This window comes from Castanea sativa, chromosome 6 (assembly GCF_040712315.1).
Source record: "Castanea sativa cultivar Marrone di Chiusa Pesio chromosome 6, ASM4071231v1".
NCBI classification, from domain to species: domain Eukaryota; kingdom Viridiplantae; phylum Streptophyta; class Magnoliopsida; order Fagales; family Fagaceae; genus Castanea; species Castanea sativa.
This window is the reverse complement of record NC_134018.1, coordinates 15558706-15580999: the sequence shown is the minus strand read 5'-3', so window position 1 is coordinate 15580999 and position 22294 is coordinate 15558706. Positions and strand designations below refer to the sequence as shown.

The window sequence follows — 22294 nt, the reverse complement described above, 5'->3', positions numbered from 1 at the left end:
AAATCGACAATAGACACTGAAAAAGAATTTTCATGAATGCTATGACATATTTAAAGATGGATTGAGTGGTTTTGGATGGAATGATACTTTAAATATATGGACAGCTGAACCAGAAGTTTAGGAGCCACTCATAGTAGTAAATTCTCATTTTTTTGTGAATTTAATTTTGTATTACATAATTATATATTTGTTGTATTAACATTTTCCTTTGTTTGTAACAGTCTAAACCTGTAGCCAAGAAGTGGAAGACAACACTTATGCCCAACTACTCTAAGATGACACAACTTTGGGCTAAAAATAGAGCAAAAGCTGATCATGTTGAACTTGCAAAGGAGAAACATGCTAGGTATGCTGTATCGACCACTATTAATGAGATGGATAATTTGGCATCCCAAAATGAACTTTCTTTGGAGAACTTTGAAGTCGAAGATGATCAGAGGTCACCAGAAATTAATTTTAATCATGAACGTAAATGTGTCCTATTTACACAATGTTTAGGCCTAAAAATTAAAAAGTGTGGGATTTCTTGGCCAATTTTAGATTTGCTTTATTTTGTTATTTTGTTTTGTTTTGCCAAGACTCATTACAAAAGTTATAAAAAAAAAAGATATTTGTTTGAATTTTTAGAAAAATTTTATTTTGTTGAAAATAAATATGTGATGCGTTAATTACTTTACAACTTAGAAATATATAGAACTTGATTTTTAATTACAATAAAAAAAAATTCCCCCTGAAACTAGAATCATGTTTTATGTTCTTTAAAATGAAGGATATAATAGTAATGTTATTATAAAATAATTCCATTTCATTCATTCCAATGTCACTTCTAAACAATGTTACTTACATTTCATTCCATTTCTTTATTTTAAAACATCCAAACAAGAATTTTTTTAATTTCATTCCATTCCATTCATTTCCTTACTAAATCCATTATATTTCATTCTATTCCTTTAATAATCATTCCATTCCATTCTATTTTCTTAAAAACTCCCAGAGGAGCGAGTAGAACATGCAGGTTAGATCAAAAGTAAATCCCTAGCTAGCTAATCAAAGGAGCTGTGAAAGTGAGACAAAGAATAAAAAAAAAAAAAAAAAACAAATTAGAAAAGAATCAAGATATAAGCCAATAGAAAGAAATTAATTTTTTTTAAAATATTTTTTTAAATCAACGCATATTAAACTTGAGTCCTAAAAATGATGTCGTATCTATATTAATATGTACGGATGCAATTTTTTTGTTGTGGGATTGTGATTTGTGCTGTGGTCTTTCTGTAATTTTTCTAATTCCTCACTACTCACTAGTCAAGTCACTACCATAACATTCCTGGGCACCAATATAATTTTCGGGCAAATTTTAAATTACAGTATTTATGTTTTTTTTTTATGAGATTACAGTATTTATTTTATGTTTTTAAGATTCTTATTCAGTCATGTGACTGAATATTTCTATCAGTGTTTTTAGTTTAACTAGTGGCAACCCCTCTGATTATTTTGAAATAAATTGTTATATATAATTTATTTCTTAAATTATTCATAAATTATATATTAAGACTAACTAAGCGTTTTCTCATAAAAGAATTTCATTTTAAATGTATTAAAATATTAATTAAGAATTTTTTTGGTAAACAAAAAATTGGGGTTAGACAACCCTTATTGATGCCCACCAATGAATTTCTGCTGGCAACGGGACTCGAACTAGGTAGGTTAAACGAAGTGCCCGAACTTTACTAATTGAGCCGAGCTCCTGTTAGCAAGAAATTTTTTACATATATAACTGTTTACTAAACCAACAAAGGGAAATGGTCTTTTTTTACTGCAGTAAAGAATTTTTTGTTCCCTATAAATAAAAAATTATATATATTATTTTATATTAAGATTGTCATCTATTCATATTATGAGCCAATTTGCTAGTGATAGAATATAGTGTGGATTAAAATTTTCCAATTTTGACATTTAGAAAGGAATGAGAAAAATAGCTTTTTCCCACCATTAAAAAATTTCAACTTGTAGTATCCTATTTTAATGTTATCTTTAATTCTAATCCAATCTATCTCTTTTGAAGTACTCAAAGTATAATCCAATGAAAAAAGTGCTCTTTGAACCAAACGTGAAAGTAGTTTTCCATCAGATGGCTATTCCCGTAACTCCACTCTCGACTTGGATTATATATCCAAAAAGGTTCGCTCTCGGCTATTCCACATGCTACCTAGCAGAGGCGTGGTTATTTGAAGTGGATTCTTTATTTTCCGTTTGGGATTGGAACAACTTGGGGAAAGTTGTCTTCTTACATAACCTACCTCCCAGACCAAGGGAAGAAGGTATCAGATACATTACTTATCTCAATACATTCATTAAAATACATCAAATCAAAACATACCTATATGAAGATGTTTTGCAAAAAATCAAAATGTCTTATCAATCATTGATTTGCAAAATTTCATATCAATAATCGCTGAACAATGACTAATTTGATTGATTAGGAAAATAATTTGTTATTTATAATATATTAAGATTATTTTCTCTATAGAAACTACAAATTTGTCCACACAAAAAGATTATAAAATAAAAAAATTATTGGCAAAATCTCATAATTAAGTTTCTATGTGCATCATGGATTTTAGTTAGTTCAACTGGTAAAGTCTCTGATGGTTGAATAAGAAATCTGGAGTTCGATCTTCGCCTACACTAAAACCCAATTGGTGTCTTGGTTTGATGATAAAAAGTTATCATCAGGAGTGGACACCACAAGTTGAAAGTCTCTAAAAAAAAAGTTTCTATGTGCATCATTATAATAATTAATGATAATAATAATAACAACAACAAAAAAAAAAAAAACAAAAACAAAAACAAAAATGATTTAAAAACTATTTCTATGATAATAATAATAATAATAACAACAACAAAAGTTTCTATAGAGTATTTCTAATACAATTATTAATAGTACTTTCTTTACAAAAACTACAATTTTGTTCACCCAAAATGATTTAAAAAATAAACAAAATTTAGTAAAGTCTCCTAGTTTAACATCTAATTGGACCACTAAAAAAAAGGAAAAATAATTTTGATTAGGAATTGGAATACCAAAATAGCTAAATATGCATAAAAGTCAATACAAATTTGCCAAAAAGAGAAACAAATGTGAAGTGACAATTAAATCAACAATAACAAAAAGAACCATTAGTGGGAAAAAAGTTGTTGAAAGTTGAAACAATAATAAAAAAAAAATGCATCATAAGAGACAAAATTGGAGAGAGAGAGAGAGAGAGAGAGAGAGTAGTAAAGTTTGACTTGAGCAGGTATAGTAGGTCCCAGCACTTTATTTTTTTACAACTTTGCCATTGAACCCAGTTTTCAATCACTTAAAAACATCTCAAATATGTTTTCAGTTTTCATCACTATATAACTCAGATATTTAGAGTTTTGAGTGATGAAAACTGATAAGGGTAATTTCTGAAAAGGTATCAAAAGGATGGGCCCGTCGGGTTCAATAGACTCGTCAGCCATGCCATACATTTAATAAAAATGGTGTGTACACACCCAAAGCCGACAACTCTAATCTTTACCTATCGACTCTTCCTCTTAGTAGACGACATTTTGGACCTGACGGCTTGAGTGTCCGGACGAGATGGAAAGTTGACGGGAATGAGGAAGCTCTTAACGGATCCAACATGACTTTGCTTGGACTCCACAGATTGGTATAAATAAAAACATCTTGTGCCCCACGAATAACCCTAATTGAGAAGATCTCTACAAGGAAAGGGTCCCATAAGATACGCGCATTAATGAGAATCTTCTCTACAAGGAAAGATCTTCTCTGCCAAGGAATGGATGTCAACTCTATACTACTATAAAAACCCCAGAGCCTTCACAAACCAAGGTACGCATAATTCACTGCAGCTCTGGCGCTCTAGAGTTGTGAAAAGTTTTCTAACTTGACCGTTAGAGGGTCTTTGGCCAGTACCACACCGATACTCTTCGTAGGTTCTTCTTCTTCTTTCCTTTGTGTTGTGTAGGTCTTGTTTGGAGCATGTGAGGACTGTGTGGCTCACTGACGATTTTCGGCATCATTAGTTGGCGCTGTCTGTGGAAAAGAGTAGCAGGAAGAAAGCCAAACTACCGCTTCTCGGACAAAAAGTTGCATGGAACTTACTCGCTCGATGGTAACCACCACCAACAACTACGGGGACGAACCACGTACCACCACCTTTAAGAGATAGGTTCAGACTCTTGCGGTTGCCGTAGAACGTCTCACCAAGCAGAACCACAACCTAGAGGAGCAACTGCGCCAAAAGAATGCAGCGCTTGAAACTTAGGAGGAGGATTAGGAAGGAACCAGCGCTAAGAGGAGGAACCAAGAGGGGCCGGAAGGCAGCAATTCCCTGACCAAGCAAGAGCAACAGGACACAAGTCGACCATCCGCCACAGACATGGCTCCGCCACCGCATTTGGTAGCAGAGATGCAAATGAGGAAGGAACAGATGGACTTCATGATGAACGTCCTCAGAGGACAGGGTATCAAGCGACCTTGACGAGTTGGTCCATCGGATGGATTCACCCTTCACCGTGTTTGTTACCTCGTTCCCCTTTCTACCAAAATTCCGCATGCCACAAGTTGAGGCTTACGATGGATCTAAGGATCCTTTAGATCACCTAGAGACTTTCAAGACCTTGATGCACTTGCAAGGAGTGGCGGACGAGATCATGTGCAGGGCCTTCCTCACTATGCTGAAGGGAGACACAAGGGTTTGGTTCAGCAGGTTGACGCCCAACTCCATCAGCACCTTCAAGGAGTTGAGTGCTCAGTTTGCCTTGCACTTCATCGGGAGGCACGGGTACAAAAAGTCCACTACTGGCCTAATGTTAGGCAATAAGAGGACGAGGCGCGGAGGTCTTACATTACCCGCTTCAACAAAAAGGCTCTTTTAATTAATGAAGCTGATGATAAGATGCTCGTGGCTGCATTCATGAATGGGTTGCGAAAGGGTAAGTTTTTATTTTCCTTATACGAAAACGACCCAAAGACTATGTCGGATGTACTCTACAGGGCAACTAAGAACATGAATGTGGAAGATGCGCTACTGGCCTGAGAAGGGAAACCCAAGAAGAGGGAAAGACAGGAGGACGCCCGACAAGATAGGAGGCGAAAGATGGCAAGGGCTGGGGAACCATAGGAGGATAGGTGCTCCAAGCCCCCAACGGGAGGACTTTGCTGAACGCCCCAATCAACCAAGTCTTGATGCAAATCAAAGACGAAGGAGCCCTGACGTTTCCTGGCAAGCTAAAGGGAGATCCCAATAAGAGGTCTAGAAACAAGTACTGTCGTTTCCACAGCAACCATGGTCATGACACATCCGATTTCTATGACTTGAAGCAACAATTTGAAGCTCTTATCAGGCAAGGAAAATTGCAGGGATTCGTTAGCAAGGAAAGAGCAGGCCCACCACAAGAGCAGGCTCCTTGATGGGAGAACGAGCACCCTAGGCCACCGATAGGAGAAATAAGAATGATTGTAGGGGCACCACGGCTTCCGGCTCATCCAAAAAGTCACGTAAGAATTACCTCAGGATGGTCCAAAATGTCCAGTTGACAGGCTTCGTACCAAAGATGGCGTGGATCGACAATCCCATCATTGAATTCTTAGAGGAAGATGCTCGACGTCTCCACCATCCGCATGACGATGCGCTCGTCGTCAGCATACGGGTGGGAGACTACAACACACACCAGGTTCTGGTTGACAGCGGAAGCTCTGCCAACATCCTCTACTACCTAGCATTCCAACAAATGAGGATCGATAAAGAACGGTTGGTTCCAACCAACGCCCCACTCGTTGGGTTCGGAGGAGCTAGGGTATACCCCCTCGGCGTAGTCACATTGCCTATAATGGTTGGTGATTACCCTCAGCAGATCACTAAGGATGTCATATTCCTTATTGTTGACTGCTTGTCCGCCTACAATGCCATCTTAGGGCGACCCACCCTCAACTCATGGAAGGCTGTAACTTTGACCTACCACCTGATGATCAAGTTCCTCACCGACTATGGAGTAGGAGAATTACAGGGAGACCAAGTAGCTGCGCATGAGTGTTATATAGCAATGTTGGAAATGGACAATCATTTATAGACAATGAAAATAAAAGAACAACGGGAGATGGCAGAGCCCGTTGAAGGATTGAAGGAAATACCCCTTGATAACTCTAGGTCTGAGTGGACGACCAAGATCGGCACTCTCGCCAGTCCATCAGCCCGCCAAGCACTCGCGTCATTCCTACAAGAGAACTAGGACATCTTTGCCTAGAGTCATGAAGACATGCTCGGGATTGACCCATTGGTAATGGTGCATAGGTTGAATGTATCGTCTACCTTTTCCCCCGCCCGTTAGAAGAAACGAGTATTCACCCTAGAACGAGACAGAGCCATAGCAGAAGAGGTCCACAAATTTCAAGATGCAGACTTCATTAGAGAAGTTTACTATCCCGACTAGCTAGCCAATGTAGTGATGGTCAAGAAAGCCAATGGAAAGTGGAGGATGTGTGTAGATTTTACGGATCTGAACAAGGCATGCCCAAAGAATAGCTACCCTCTGCTGAGTTTACAACCCAACACCAGTTGTTGAGTTTCATGGATGCTTTCTCTGGCTACAACCAGATAAAACTGGACAAAGATGACCAAGAGAAGACCTCGTTTGTCAGCAGCCAAGGCTTTTTTTGTTGTAAGGTAATGCCGTTCGGACTCAAGAACACGGGTGCAACATATCAAAGGCTTATGAATAAGATGTTTGCCCGTCAGATTGGAAGAAATGTCCAGGTTTATATTGACGACATGCTTGTGGAAAGTCGAAGGGAGGAAGACCATTTGGACGATCTCAAGGAAACATTCAATACCCTACACTTTTACAACATGAAACTCAATCCAAGCAAGTGTGCTTTTGGCATGACGGCTGGAAGGTTCCTAGGATTAATGGTATCTCAGAAAGGTATCAAAGTTAACCTGGACAAGATCCGGGCCATAATAGAGATGGTAACCCCCAAGGAATGTGAAAGAAGTGCAAAGCCTCAACGGCTAGATAGCCGCACTAAATAGGTTTGTGTCAAGGGCGACGGATAAGTGCCTACCTTTCTTCTGTACGCTAAAGAAGTCATTTGAATGGACTGCTGAGTGTTAGCAAACGTTTGAGGATCTAAAGGTCTACCTTTCTTCCCCATTGTTGCTAAGCCCCTCCAAACCAGGGGAAGAGCTGTTCCTTTACTTGGCAGTATCTTCAGCTGCTGGTAGTGCAGCCTTAGTTAGAGAAGAAGATAAGGTGCAGAAGCCTATATACTACACCAGCCGAGCACTCCACGGCACGGAGGAAAGGTTCTTGCCAATGGAAAAGCCCACCTTCGCTTTGGTTACAATGGCCCACAAGCTCAAACCGTACTTCCAGGCCCACATGGTGGTCGTCTTGACTGACAGGCCCCTAAGACGAGCAATGAGCAATCCTGAAGCCGCCATACGAATAGTACTATGGGCAATAGAACTGAGTGAATTTGACAACAATACAGGCCACGTACTGCCCTTAAAGGACAGGTAGTTGCTGACTTCATCGCGGAGTTCACTAGCATGGAAGACCAGGGGGTAGAAGAACATCCACAATGGAGATAACACACAGACGAGTCGTCCGACAAACAGGTTGGCAAAGCAGGTATTGTACTTCATTCTCCAGAAGGCGACGAGATTGAATGCATGGTTTGTCTTGACTTCCCGACGACCAGTAATAAAGCGGAGTACGAAGCTCTAATAGCAAGACTGGATCTCGCCAAAGCAGCAGGGGCCACAAGTGTTGTTATTCATTGTGACTAACAGATCGTCACAAACCAAGTAAATGGTGATTACGAATGTAAGGACGAGAGGATGAAGAAATGCCTGGAGCAGTTAAAGAGAATGGTGGATGACCTACAGGCCAAAATTGTTCAAGTCCCAAGGGGAGAAAACGAGCGAGCTGACTGTCTTGCCAAAGCCGCATCAGCAGAACACATGGTCGATCTTGGCGAGGTACTTTTCTTTATCCAGTTTTCACCATTAATAGATTCCATCAATGTGTAGGAGATAAGTCCCGAAAATGACTGGACCATGCCTTTGGTCTCCTACTTGAAAAACGGCACACTACTCGATAGTAGGGAGGCCGCAAGAAAGCTGAAGGTCTAAACAACACGATTCATCTTAATGAAGGACATCTTGTACAAGAGAGGCTTCTCCCGACTGTTCCTAAGATGCTTAGCCCTGCAGAAGCAGACTACGTCATAAGAGAAGTCCATGAAGGGATTTGCGGAAACCACTCAGAGTCATGGTTGTTAGTATACAAACTGATTAGAGCAGGATATTACTAGCCTACTATGCAGAAGGATGCCCAGGCATATGTCAAAACCTACGACAAGTGTCAGAGGTTCAGTAACATTATAAAGCTGCCAACAGAAGAGCTCACCCTGATGACGGCCCCATGGCCTTTCGCTCAATAGGGATTGGACATCATGGGCCCATTCCCAATCGCTATGAAATAGCTGAAGTTCCTGGTAGTCATCATAGACTACTTCACCAAATGGGTAGAAGCTAAAGCCCTGGCCACCATCACAGAGAAGAATGTGCGAAGTTTTGTCTGGAGGAACATCGTTTGCAGATATGGGATCCTTAGAGTCTTGGTTTCAAACAACGGAAAGCAGTTCGATAACGATTATTTCAGGGACTTTTGCTTACAGTTGGGAATCAAAAACCACTACTCTTTCCTCGCCCACCTGCAAGCCAATGGACATGTTGAAGTTACGAACCGATCCTTGCTTAAAATCATCAAGGCTTGGCTCGAAGGGACAAAGGGTATATGGCCAGAAGAGTTGCCAAGCGTACTATGGGCATAGAGGACTACTGCCAGAACACTGACAGGAGAGACGTCGTTTCGACTAGCACACGGAAGCAAGGCAGTTATTCCAACTGAGATGGGACTCACAAGCTACAGGGTGGACAATTATGATGAAAGAAAGAATGACGAAGCCATGCGTCTACAGCTTGGCCTACTGGACAATGTTAGGGCAACAGTTGAGCAGCGGCTAGCACGGTACCAAGACCTCATGGCCAAGCACTACAACTCCAGGGTTAGACATAGAGATTTCCAAGTAGGAGATCTTGTCTTAAGGAATGTGACGGCTGCCACAAAAGACCCCTCTCAGGGAAAGCTCGTACTTAATTAGGAAGGGCCTTATAGAGTCACATCATGGCAAGGGAAAGACACTTATCACTTGGAGACATTAGACGGGAGGAAGTTACTCCATCCATGGAACGCCAAGCATCTCAGAAAGTACTACTAGTAGAAGACAACATGAAGGACACTACTCCTCATTTCTAGTTTATTTCTTTTAGTTAACTCTTATCTACAGTACTTTTTAAGCCCAAAGGGCTATGTTTTATTCTTTTTGGAACAATTTTCTACTTATGCATGTATTTATCACAATAAGAGGAGTTATTCAGATATAACCTGTGTATATGTTTGCCTCTACAAAATTGCGTTCATAACTAAGTCCACAAGTGGACTAGTTTATTACTAAGTCCGCAAAGTGGACAAATCTATCACTACTAAGTCCACAAGTGGATGAGTTTATTACTAAGTCCACAAAGTGGACGAATTTATCATTACTAAGTCCACAAAGTGGACGAATCTATCACTACTAAGTCCACAAGTGGACGGGTATATTACTAAGTCCACAAATGGACAAGTTTATTACTAAGACCACAAAGTGGACGAATTTATCACTACTAAGTCCATAAGTGGACGAGTTTATCACTAAGCCCACAAAGTGGACGAATTTATCACTATTAAGTCCACAAAACAGATGAGCTTATCCAATGAGGATGCATTGAAATTGTCCATAAGTGGACGAGTCTATTACTAAATGGACAGTGGACGTATCTATTAAATCCAAAAAGTGGGCGAGTTTATTGGAATCCACATCAAATTCATTACTTAGTCCAAATGGATGAGTTCATAAGTAGACAAGTTCATACACAGACATTTGGGTGGACATACACATCAACACATAAAGATCAACACACATACTAAAAAGCGATGAATATAAAATGATACCACAAATAAAGTCGAATCTTTACAAATGAGGCCCAAAACACAGAGGGGCACTTAATATTGTCTGGAAATTGGATAGAATACATAAAAAATTATCATAAAAAGAGAGAAAGTAAAGCTAAGCTAAAGGGTCTTGGACGATCTGGGTTGGAGAACTCTCGTCATCGTTGGAAGGAGGATCTTGGGCGCCTTGAATAGAGGGATTTTCAACACCTTTAACCTCAGTAGACAGGATCAAGGGAGTGATAGGCTTCTCCATAGCCGGTTGGGCAAGAACGACACCATCTTTAGGATCTCACTCTGACTGAATGGTGTCGTCGTTCTCCTCAGGGATAGTGTCTCCAGCTAGAGTAGACGGCAAGGGGTCATCCATGGTGATGTTGGATAAATCCAAGTGTGAGTAGACGGATTGGACCTGCTTTAGGCAGTCCTCAAACCCGTTACCATAGTAAACGACACACAAGTCTATGAAAGGCTTTGAAGCCTTGAATTCAGCTACAGCATTAGCCCTGGCCGTCAGTTTCTTCTCCATGCTTGCCTTTGCCTCTTGCTCCTTCTCAAGTTGACGACTTTCCTCCTTCAGTTTGCCCCTCAACTTTGTCACCTCCTCATTAAGGGTGTGAAGGGCCTCCTTATATTGCGCCTACTCGTTGGTCAGGGTTTCATTTTGCTTCTTAAGGCAAGTGATCACCCCTTCCTCAGCGACACACCTGTCTTGCAGGGCCTTCATGCGCACCAGGGTTTGAAAATGAATTATAACCATCAGCCAACAAATAAACAAAGGTGTAAGAAAGTTTGAGAAAAACATACCCTTGAAAGGTCGAAGAGGCCTGACGCCCCCAAGTCCTCCGTCTCCTGTTCGACACACAATTCCATGTTCGTCTCCTTGATGATTGATTTGACCATCTCGACGGCGTAGCCTTTGTGTGTGAGAAGACAACGGGTTCCCTCGCTGACGGGGCCAGTTTCCATCATCAGGCCCTTACTAGCTCCATGGGTGGGCTTAGGAGGCGACAACTTCTTTTGGTTCATGTCACTAATAGTAATGCCTGTCCCTTTCTTTAGAGGATGGTCATCTTTCCCGTCACTCTTTCGTTTAGGCGCCCCCTTGTTGACGTTAGGAGCAGACGAGGAAGCTCCTTCCTTCTCCTTCTTCTTCTTGTTCACAGTGGCTGCCCTTACCAAGGCTCTTTGTCTCGCTGGCTCCATTTCTGCAAAGGATAAGAGACAAATGTTAGGTAGGCAGACGCCGATAAAGACGACTGGAAGAAAGAAACAAAAAATATTACTTACGCCGATGGGAGTAAGCGCTAGTCTACTAGCTACAGGCGTCGGCTCGAGACCACCACAGAAAGCGTGCAAAGTGTCAAGGGTAATTATGTCCTGACACCTGCATTCGTCGAGAGGGATCTCTAGAACCCAACGGATAAAGGCTTCGTACTCGCTTGTAGTATGTAGGCGAATGCTGGCTGGACAGTAAGAGAAAGTTGACGACATTAAAACCATGAATCAACATATATGCAGTAAAAGTTAGATGCCAAAAGGAAAAGTGGACGGCATTATGAGACATATAGACGGTACTAAGCCTGAATCTTTGTCGATGCCTCAAGTATTGTCAAAACCATAAGGCATCATCACCCACTCGTCCCGACGGCACACCTAATCCATCCCTTGAACAAAAAAGTATCTACTCTTCCAATTCCTATTGGAGTTGGGCATATCTGACACCAGCCTAAGTGTCTTCTGCCTCATTGCCAAAAGGTTTATACCCTTGGACGAGGAGATGCGTTGGGGTTTATTGCACCAAAAGAACTCGTCCAAGGTTAACTGGCGGTTCCCTCCACTAAGATGACCTCAGATGACTTCGGCCTCTATAAATATCCTCCAAGCGTTTGGGGCAATTTGACTGACGGACAAATCAAGGTAGGTGGCCAACTGATGATGTAGTGCCATCAAAGGAAGCCTCAATCTTGCCGCGAACATGGCATGATACATACCGATGTCTGCGGTCTTACTAGAGTAGCATTTTTCATACTTCCCAGGTAGATGGATTGGAATGTTATTAGGAATTTGGAAACGATCCCTTAAGCTGTTGAATATTTTGGTCGTCATCGTCGGGTAGAAGTTGTTCATTGTTCAGATCTTGGGGAGAATAAAGGGACGAGTGTGGCCATCACCAGGGCTTCCAAAGCTTCCCTCCTTAGGAGATCCCTCGTCACCACTACCCTTGCCCCCGTCATCTTCTCCCGCATCCTCTTCAACCTCTCCTTCCTCATCATCATTGTCGTCACCCTCTACTTCCTTACCTTCCTCTCCAACATAACCCTACACTTCGTCATCAAGAAAGTGGGTAGACAACTCCCTCTCTAACGACCTTGAAAAGCCCTCCTCAGGCTCATGACCTGACGGAAAAACTTCGTCGTAGCCCGCTCCCTCACAGACTGACGATTGCTCACTCGTTGCTTCTCTAAACATCTATTTACCTACAAGCGACAGAGGTATTCTAAGAACCTAAGTTGACGTTTTCTCTAAAATTAACGAGTAACTAGGATAACGAAAGCAAATGATAAATAAAAGGACTTACTTAATTAGTAGACAGTTCCTTGAGGGGTGACGATCTTAGCAAACTGATGGCAGCAAAGGCGACGAGACCTGCAAGTTGACGGTAGCAAGGTAAATTAAAATGAGGAGTTCTCTCTTAGAATCAGCAAGGATGAAATAAGATAAATGAGGGGAGGGGGTGAGATATATATAAGGTGAAAGTTGCATGGAAGACGAAGCGACACCTTTGTTCAAAAACAAGGCCAACCAGCCTGTGCCACGTGTCTTAAGCATTAAATGATGGTTGTTCGAGGAGCCATCAATGAACGCGCCATTTTTTAGGCAAATGAAAGGGTACAAATCAAACTCCATAACCTGTCGACTAAAGTTGACGGAGCCATGGAGTAGGGGGCAGTTGATAAGGGTAAGTTCTGAAAAGGTATCAAAAGGATGGGCCCGTTGGGTTCAATAGACTCATTAGCCATGCCATACATTTAATAAAAATGGCGTGTACACACCCAAAGCCGACGACTCTAATCTTTACCCGTCGACACTTCCTTTCAGCAGACGGCATTTTGGACCTGATGGCTTGAGTGTTCGGATGAGATGGAAAGCTAACGGGAACGAGGAAGCTCCTGACGGATCCAATATGACTTTGCTTGGACTCCACGGATTGGTATAAATGGAAACATTTTGTACCCCCGAATAACCCTAATCGAGAAGATCTCTACAATTAAAGAGTCCTATAAGATACGTGCATTAATGGGAATTTTCTCTACAAGGAAATATCTTCTCCACCAAGGAATGGATGTCAACTCTACACTACTATAAAAACCCTAGAGCCCTTAAAAACCAAGGTTCGCATAATTCACCCAGCTCTAGCACTCTAGAGTTGTGAAAAATTCTCTAACTTGACCGTCGGATAGTCTTTGGCCGGTACCACACCAGTATTCTTCGTATGTTCTTCTTCTTCTTCCCTTTGTGTTGTGCAGGTCTTGTTTGGAGCACGTGAGGACCATGTGGCTTACTGACAATTTTCGGCATCATAAAAAAAATTACTCAAAAATTTTCCCAAACAAAGGTTATTTTGTGGGTCCCACATATTTTGAGTTATGAGTGACGAAAACTGAGTTATATCACTCAGGTTTCACAAAATCCAAACACCTCCTGAGTAATGTTAAAAAAATTATAGGAAAATTGAAAATAAAAGAGATAATGACGTGGACGTTGATGTGGCTCAATTAGAACGTAGCAACAATAAATACTACGCTTCAACTTTTAGATATATATATAGATATAAATTTGTTTTTTTTAAAGTGATGTTATGACCATAATTCTTGCTACAACTTGCTCATATAATAAATCGTGAGTAGTAAAATAAAAATGGTGAGTTTACGATTTCAACCCTCACGACTTACTCCGTGAGTTGTGCTAATTATACTAGTTTTTTTTAAAGATCAAGTCAATAAGGTTAGTGGTGAAAAAAAGTTGAAGTCAACAAAGGTTGGCTAAAGACAGTATAAAAAATATCAGCCACTTTGTGGACCTTGCGGTCAATAGCGTTAGCGTAATGTTATAATATTACACTATCAATGTCAAAAGCTGCCTGCAAGTTCCAAGAGTCCACTTCTTGTCAAAAACCAATGCAGAGCTTTTCATTCGTCTTCTTTCTCTCTCTAGTCTTATTAGAGCTCTCCTCTGGAGCTGATATCATCGCTTCAATGCAATTCATCATCAAGGAGGAGACCTTAGTTTCCCCCAGCCAAAGGTTTGAGTTGGGTTTCTTCTCTCTTGGTAATTCCAGGAACCTCTATCTGGGAGTATGGTATAAAAAATTTCCACGTACCATTGTATGGGTTGCCAACAGAGAAATCCCACTTCCAGATTCATATGGAGCTTTGACTTTGGCTGAAAATGGAAATCTCTTCATTACAGACCATAATAATCACACTGCCTGGTCCTCCAATTCTTCAGGAGCAGAAATGCCCATCGCCCAGCTTTTAGAGTCTGGAAACTTTGTTGTGAGAGAAGGCTAATAATAATACTGAAAGCTATATATGGCAAAGTTTCGATTTCCCTTCAGACACACAGTTACCTGGCATGAAGATGGGTTGGAATTTTAGGACTGGCCTTAACCGGTTCTTGACGTCTTGGAAAAATGCTACTGACCCTTCTAGGGGGGAATTTACTTACACATTTGACAATCTGGGGTTGCCTCAACTTGTTTTTCGCAAGGGATCAGAGAAGAAGTTTCGCACTGGTCTGTGGAATGGACAACAATTTAGTGGTGCTATTACGATCATAAACCCAGTTTTTAAGCCCAGTATTGTGTATAACAAGGATGAATTGTATTACATGTAAGAGGCTACTGAAAATTCTGTTGTTACAAGAGTTACTTTGACTGAGTCGGGTTCAGTCCAACGTCTTTTGTTGAATGAAGGGAGTGGTGAATGGGGTGTAATGTATTCTATACCGAATGATCTCTGTGATGTTTATGCACAGTGTGGTGCTAATGGAATTTGTAAAATAAGCAAAAGGCCAATTTGTAAGTGTTTGAAGGGATTTGTTCCAAAACATCAGGAGTGGGAAGTGCTTAATTGGATTGGTGGTCGCATGAGAAGGCTTCCACTGACTTGCCAGAAGGGAGAAGGGTTTCTGAAACTTGAAGGAGTGAAATCGCCAGACTTGGTCCAGTTTTGGTTGAACACAAGCACAAGCCTTAAAGAATGTGAGTCAGAGTGCTTGAAGAACTGCTCTTGTACGGCTTATGCTAACTCAGATATTAGAAATGGAGGCACTGGTTGATTGATGTGGTTTGCTGAGTTAACCCCGGGTTAATAACCCGTGGATGCACAAGAAATAAATTGAATATAATATATGATTTAATCTTACTAAATAACAGTATATAGTTAAAGCACATACTGATAGTTATATGTTATAAAATGAAGGAAAAAATGTCTTATACATTTATTATTATTATTATTTATAATCCATTAAAAAAAACTTATGCAACATACAAAAAATGTCATTATAAATTAACAGAATTATCCATGCAATGCACGGGGAAGCTATCGAGTATGATGTATGATTTAATCTTGGTTTACTTTACGACAATCATCATATCAGTATAATTTAATAGGAAAAATTAGTTTGTATAAATGCATAGTATACTTAGAAACGTGAGGTAATATTAATAAAATACAAATTGTAGCAATTTTGCAGGATGATATTTGAATAAAATTGAACATATATAATAAATTAGAACATAAAATCTTGGGTTCCAATTAGCTCAAGTGGTAAAATTGAGTACTATCCAACAACATTATAACTCTTTTAGGATTGAACTTTAAATGAGCACAATGTTTAGCAAATTTATTTATTTTTATATGATATATGAATATTTTGCAAACATAACTTTGATAGATTTTTGTAAAATATTTAAAAAATTCTTCGTTTCTTCTTCTTTGATTGCACATTAAGATTCTAATTCAAAAAATCCCTAACCTCAATATGAAATATGCAATTAAACAAAAATTTAAATAAACATTAGGATTCCAATTATCTTGCATGCAGACCTACTCCCTTCTCTTTAACAATGTACCTCATAACTATTTAAGATACTATTTAATGATGATAATTACATAAAAGAAAAAGGAAAAAGAACAATAGTAATAAACTGAAACACAAAATATTATGCTATCCAATAGATGTTATAAGACCATATTTTCTAAATATTTGATATTTGAAAATTATTTTTGTTACAAACCTCTATTGGAACTTATTTAGTTATATAACTCTTTTTGGTACTCGATTTTATGAGAGTTGAGTTCCAACGTGGAACTCAATTTTGCCAAAGTCTATGAAATAGTAGAATGTAGAACTCGAGTTTCAGAAAAATGGGTTACACATTTGTCACGTATCATTGAATTGCATAGAACTTGACTTTGGTGTAATTAGTTTCTACTTTGAACTTGATTTTGAGAAATCAAGTTCCAAAAGATGCTTCATAACAAAAGAAGTTGCAATAGAAACTTTTTAACAAAACAATTTGCATAAACAAAATATTTAACAAAAAAAAAACACCGACATTGCAATGTTAAAAGAAAATTTTGTAATAAATTGAACAAATATAGTTTTTCTAAAATTATTGTGATTGTTTTGTAACTTTTCAAATTTGCCATTCAATTTCAAAAAACCACCTAGTCCATAAAAGAATGATATCTAAAATCAAATAAATGTCAATTTAAATGTCTTAAAAACTAAGTTTATCAAAATGTATGACTATAAAACAACACAAATCAACCAATAATAACTTCGAATTTCAATACTTTGCAAGAAACAGTCAAACCCAATTAAGCCAAGAGTTTAAATAATATTTTTGACATTCGAAATTAAGGGTCTTCCTCTTTCAAACATTTTGTGGCTTGAATGTGTCCTTACTCGGACGTGGTCATAGCATAAGTCCCACACTTTCTATGTAATAGTTGTTAATCTATGAATGAAACTTTGGCAGACTTTTCTCTTAAAAAAATGGAAAAATAAAAAGTAAAATAAAGAAAGGCTGCATGTTATCCATATTGTGCATGAGACTTGTTTACCTGGCATTCAATGAGAGTGCTAGATTGAACCAAATAAAAAAGAAAAAGAAAAAAAGATATAATAAAAAAAAGAAAACAAATTCACAGCAATTAAAAACATGTATTGCAGCATTCCTATTCCTCCCCTAACTCCTTAAGCCAAAGTTTAATGAACCAAACAATCAATAAAGCCAAGATTTAAAGAACCCAACTTACAAAAAGAAGCGGAGGAGAAAGAAATGGCACTAAAGCCAGTGAAGAAGACTTTTTTGTTGAAGAGGCTGTGTTTGTTTTCTAAATCTTTGTGGCGTTTAGACTACAAAGGCTTTCATGTAGGGCTTACACGTTTTTGGGTTTTTGAGTTTTAAAGAGAAATTCCTATATAGTCAAAAATTGGGGCTAGGATGAATGAATGAAGGGAGAGAGGCGAAGGGTGTGGCTTAGAGTCTGAGATAAAAACAAAGAGAAAAACGGATTAGTCTACAATCGCTTGCTGTAATGGGGTTGAGATTGTTAGCGATTTTTTTTCAAAGGTAGAGATGTGCGGTTGGAAAAGAGAAACTGCTTACAAATCGCAGTTTTTTTGCAGTCCGGTTATATTTATATGTAGTAAGGGAAAAACAACTGTAATGATACAGTGTCACGACTTGTTTCTTTTAGTTGTGGTTAGTTATTTAAAATCCCAACAGACATAATTGTTCAGTGTCTTATTCTGCAAAACGAAAAGACACAATTGTTTGGTTTTTAAATGTAGGTGTGTGGCATAAATATATGTAGTAACGTGGCGCAATGAGACATGGTCAACAAAAAGTCAAACGTTTCGGCTATTAGTTATTATATAAATATATTGATGATGTGATGGCCAAGAGTACAATCAAAGCTAATAGAAGAAATTTTAAATTGATTCCAATGATGAAGGAGAGATTCACTTAAATGAGGAGACTAAGAAAAAAGGAGAAGTATCATATTCTGAGTATAGTATTGAATTTTAAACTCTATAATTCAATTTGTTAACTGCTAAAACATCTTAGTAAATTGAATTTTTGCAACCACGGATTACACCATTCAATTGAATTTCTGCAGGCACGAATACTACTAAAACTCTATCATACGAATATTACTAAAACTCTATCACACTGATTACACAATATAAATTGATAATGTTACCATCTCAAACATAAAAAAAATATATAAAAAAAAACCTGAATCAATTTTAAAAAGAGAAACAAAAAAATCATATATCAGTACAAATACCCAACCTAAATACATAAAAAAAAACCATATATGACCCACAACACAAAAGAGGTAGTCAAAAAATTAAAAGAAAAAAGAACAGCAATAAAAAAGAACAATACTATTAATCTAATCCTTACATTGAACTCTTATGCAGGGCAGTCACAAGAATAGAGGTCAAGAGCAACTGAGATTTAGAGATACCTGAACTAAATCATCTACCTTTTCAGTATTAATATTGTGTGAGGAGAGGAAGAGATGAATGAGTTAGAAAGCCAAAGTTTGGCGTTAGGAAGCTAAAGGGTTGCGTTTGAGATTGTAACCACGGAACACAAAGGGTTGCTGTTTGAAATTGTAACCATGGAACACAAAGGGTTGACATCTAAAATTGTAATCGTGTAAGAGATAAGGTTTAGAATTATTTTTTTATTAGTATTTTTAAATTCAGGAAAACTACTTTTAAATTGTATTAATATAGTGTGAAGAAAGAAAGAGATGAAGGAGTTAGAAAGACATAGTTTGGCCTTAGGAAGCTAAAGGATTGCAGTTTGAGATTGTAACTGTGGAACACAAAAGGTTGCCATTTGAAACTGTAACTGTGGAACACAAATGGTTGCCGTCTAAAATTGTAACCGTGTAAGAGATAGGGTTGGGAATTATTTTCCTTTTATTACTATTTTTAAATTTAGGAAAACTATTTTTAAATTGTAGGACAAATTCAAGAAAAAAATGGAAATGACATGGCTGCTGGTGTGGCTTAACCTGAACGTAGCAACATTAAATGCTACGCTTTAACTTTTAATAATATATATATATATATATATATATATATATATATATATATATATATATATAAAAGAGAGTTCGATGAAAAAGGGAACTTGGCTATTTATATTAGAGAGGCAGCTCCAGAATTAGGTATGTGAAAACTCATTATCATATTACTTTTATAGTTCTTTTCTAATCTAAAGTTCATTACACCAGCCCCAAAAAACCTTAATGTGCATTAATTTAGATCAGAAAGGTAGATCCCTTACCCTTGAATCATACATTTGAATGATCAAAACGAAATGGCTAGAGAATTTGGTTATTTCACTTTAGGTATCCCCTGCATAGGAAAAATCATCCAAACCAACAGTAAATTTGCTTGTGGACTGCCACGCATGCACCTCAAATGAAGTAGAGAAATTGGGTTATTTTGAATTTTGAGTTTCATTATTTAATACTTGATTGCCATCTATTCTAGAAAAATTAGGTTATTCCAATCTGAAGGAGAAGAAACTACTGATCATATCAATAACTTGTGGGGTGCTTGTTTTTGGTCTGGCGTGCTGCTTCATAATTTGGAAGAATAGAACAAGGAAAAGAGGTACACCCTTGTGTATATATGCATATTGTTGACAAAGAGGCTAGTAAATTCCTTGTCCTAACTAAAACCTTTATCAAAATTACTCTGCTGTCTTGTTCAATTTCCTTTCTGGTTATGCTTGATCAAATCCCATACATTCTGTATTTTCCTTTGGCGTTTGCTACATATACTTTGGAAATTAGACACCCACTTGCAATAGTTTTACATCATGAAATCTTCCAATTTTATAGGAAAAAGAACCAAGGAAGATTTGGACGTGCCATTGTTTCATTTTGTTACTATTGTGAGGTCAACAAATAACTTCTCCGGCACAAACAAGATAGGAGAGGGCGGTTTTGGTCCTGTTTACAAGGTAATATAATCTTGGTGCTATTGTTCTTTTTTTAGTGAGATACCTAGATCTAACTCTCTCTCTCTTTCTCTTGAAAATATTTCCATATCATCAAAACTTGAAGGGTGAGCTATTATTAGGACAAGAAATAGCAGTGAAGAGGCTCTCAAACAGTTCCAGCCAAGGTCTTGAAGAGTTTATGAATGAAGTTATTATGATCTCCAAACTTCAACATCGAAATCTAGTTAAGCTTCTGGGCTGTTGCATTGAAGGAGAAGAAAGGATGCTAATCTATGAGTATATGCCCAACAAAAGTTTGGACTATTTTATTTTTTGTCTGCCTCTAACTCTGATTTTTCCGTTGTAACACACTAAATACAAAACATAGGCCCCTGTTTTACTTCTATAACAAGTAACCCTAATTATTTGGTGGTAAAATGAATGGCAGATCAGAATGGAAGAGCATCATTGGATTGGCAGAAGCGCTTTCAAATTGTCATGGGAATTGCAAGGGGACTACTTTATCTCCATCAAGACTCCAAATTAAAAATTATTCATAGGGATCTCAAAATTAGCAACATTTTACTTGATCATGAATTGAACCCCAAAATTTTAGACTTTGGTATAGCAAGAATTTTTGGAGGGGATCAAATGGAAGCAAAAACAAAGCGAGTAATTGGGACATAGTAAGTTCTATAAACAATTGCCTACAAAGTGTTTCTTCATTTTCAAGTAATGAGTTTTGAAAATTTTGCACAGTGGATACATGTATCCAGAGTATGCAATAGATGGAAAATTTTCAGTGAAATCAGACATCTTTGGTCTTGGTGTGCTAATATTAGAGATACTCAGTGGCAAAAAGAACAGGGGGTTTTCCCATCCAGATCATCACCATAATCTTTTGGGGCATGTAGGTACATATAGATAGAAATCACACTGTTCTTTCTCTTGCTTAGATTATGCATCTCTAGCTTTTCTGATTTACACTTAGCCCATGCAAATTGTAATTCTTTAGGCTTGGCTTCTGTGGAATGAAAACAAAGCTTTGGAGCTAATGGATCCATGTTTGAAGGAATCATATGTTAAATCTCAAGCGCTAAGATGCATTCTGGTGGGTCTACTATGTGTTCAGAAACTTCCAGAAGATAGACCAGCAATGTCATCTGTGGTTTCCATGCTGGGAAATGAAGGGCCACCACTTCCTCAGCCTAAACAGCCTGGTTTCTTCATTGAAAGGAGTTCCAATGACGCTATTGTGTCAACAAGTGTAGAAGGATGCCATACTGAAATTGCACTCACTATAACAGTGATGGAAGCGAGATAAAGGAAACATTTGCCGTTGCAATTGGGATAAGTTGATGTTCATCAAGAAATGAGATGTAAGATTCAGAAGTTCAAAGTTTGTGGCATCTTGACTTGATCACGGGGGGTGAAATTGGGGTGTGCATTAGAATTCTAGTAGATAAGAGAGAGGGAGAAACGAGAGCCTCGATTACCGGTTCCAATAAGTAGGAATTTATGTCATTTATTTTTGCCAATGGTTGGACAAAATTTTGGCTAAGGGAAAAGGCAGGTATAGGTACTATTCTTGAGAAAAAGTTTCAATGGCTATGGTGAAGCAGAGCTCCTTCTGAGCTCGTGATTTTTTTTTTTTAGTGGATTAATATATATATATATATATATACATATATATATATATATATATATATATATATATATATATATTACCATATCCTCCTTCAACTCAAACTTTATGTTACTAGTTACCTTGTTGGGAGATAATTTTTTTTTGTATACATGTTAAATTTAGAGGTGGAACCTTGGTGCAATGACAAGTGTTTTGTCAAAAGCAATAGGTCACGGGTTCAAGATTAGACATTTCACTTCCCAAAAAAAAAAAAAAAAAGAAAGAAAGAAAGAAAAAGAAAAGAAAAGAAAAAGTGTAAAAATGCCTATCAATTACATCTCCTAGACGGCTAGACCCTATAAAGCATAACTATATTTTTGCTCTAGTATTGGCATGCAATTGGTATTAGCACTGACACTTTTGGGATACCTCTGCATGTGTATCCTAGCTATTTTTATTTTAAAAAGAAGTGCCCATATACCCAGGATATGATCATTACTCAAATCCCAATA

At 38.1% G+C, this 22294-nt stretch overlaps 1 protein-coding gene and 1 pseudogene across 1 annotated transcript; both read left to right on the top strand.

The window, feature by feature from the left end:
• Window positions 1-5604: 5604 nt before the first annotated feature.
• Window positions 5605-6120, top strand: LOC142639521 (uncharacterized). The gene has a single exon (XM_075813681.1). It carries the CDS (start codon window positions 5605-5607, stop codon window positions 6118-6120), a length of 516 nt encoding a protein of 171 aa, XP_075669796.1.
• An 8168-nt stretch (window positions 6121-14288) lies between these two features.
• On the top strand, window positions 14289-21479 carry LOC142639520 (G-type lectin S-receptor-like serine/threonine-protein kinase At4g27290; annotated as a pseudogene).
• The last annotated feature ends 815 nt before the right edge of the window (window positions 21480-22294 follow it).

Bases quoted from the DNA above. Each gene is read 5' to 3' on its own strand.
- LOC142639521 (XM_075813681.1), top strand. From the start codon at position 5,605: ATGGCGTGGATCGACAATCCCATCATTGAATTCTTAGAGGAAGATGCT.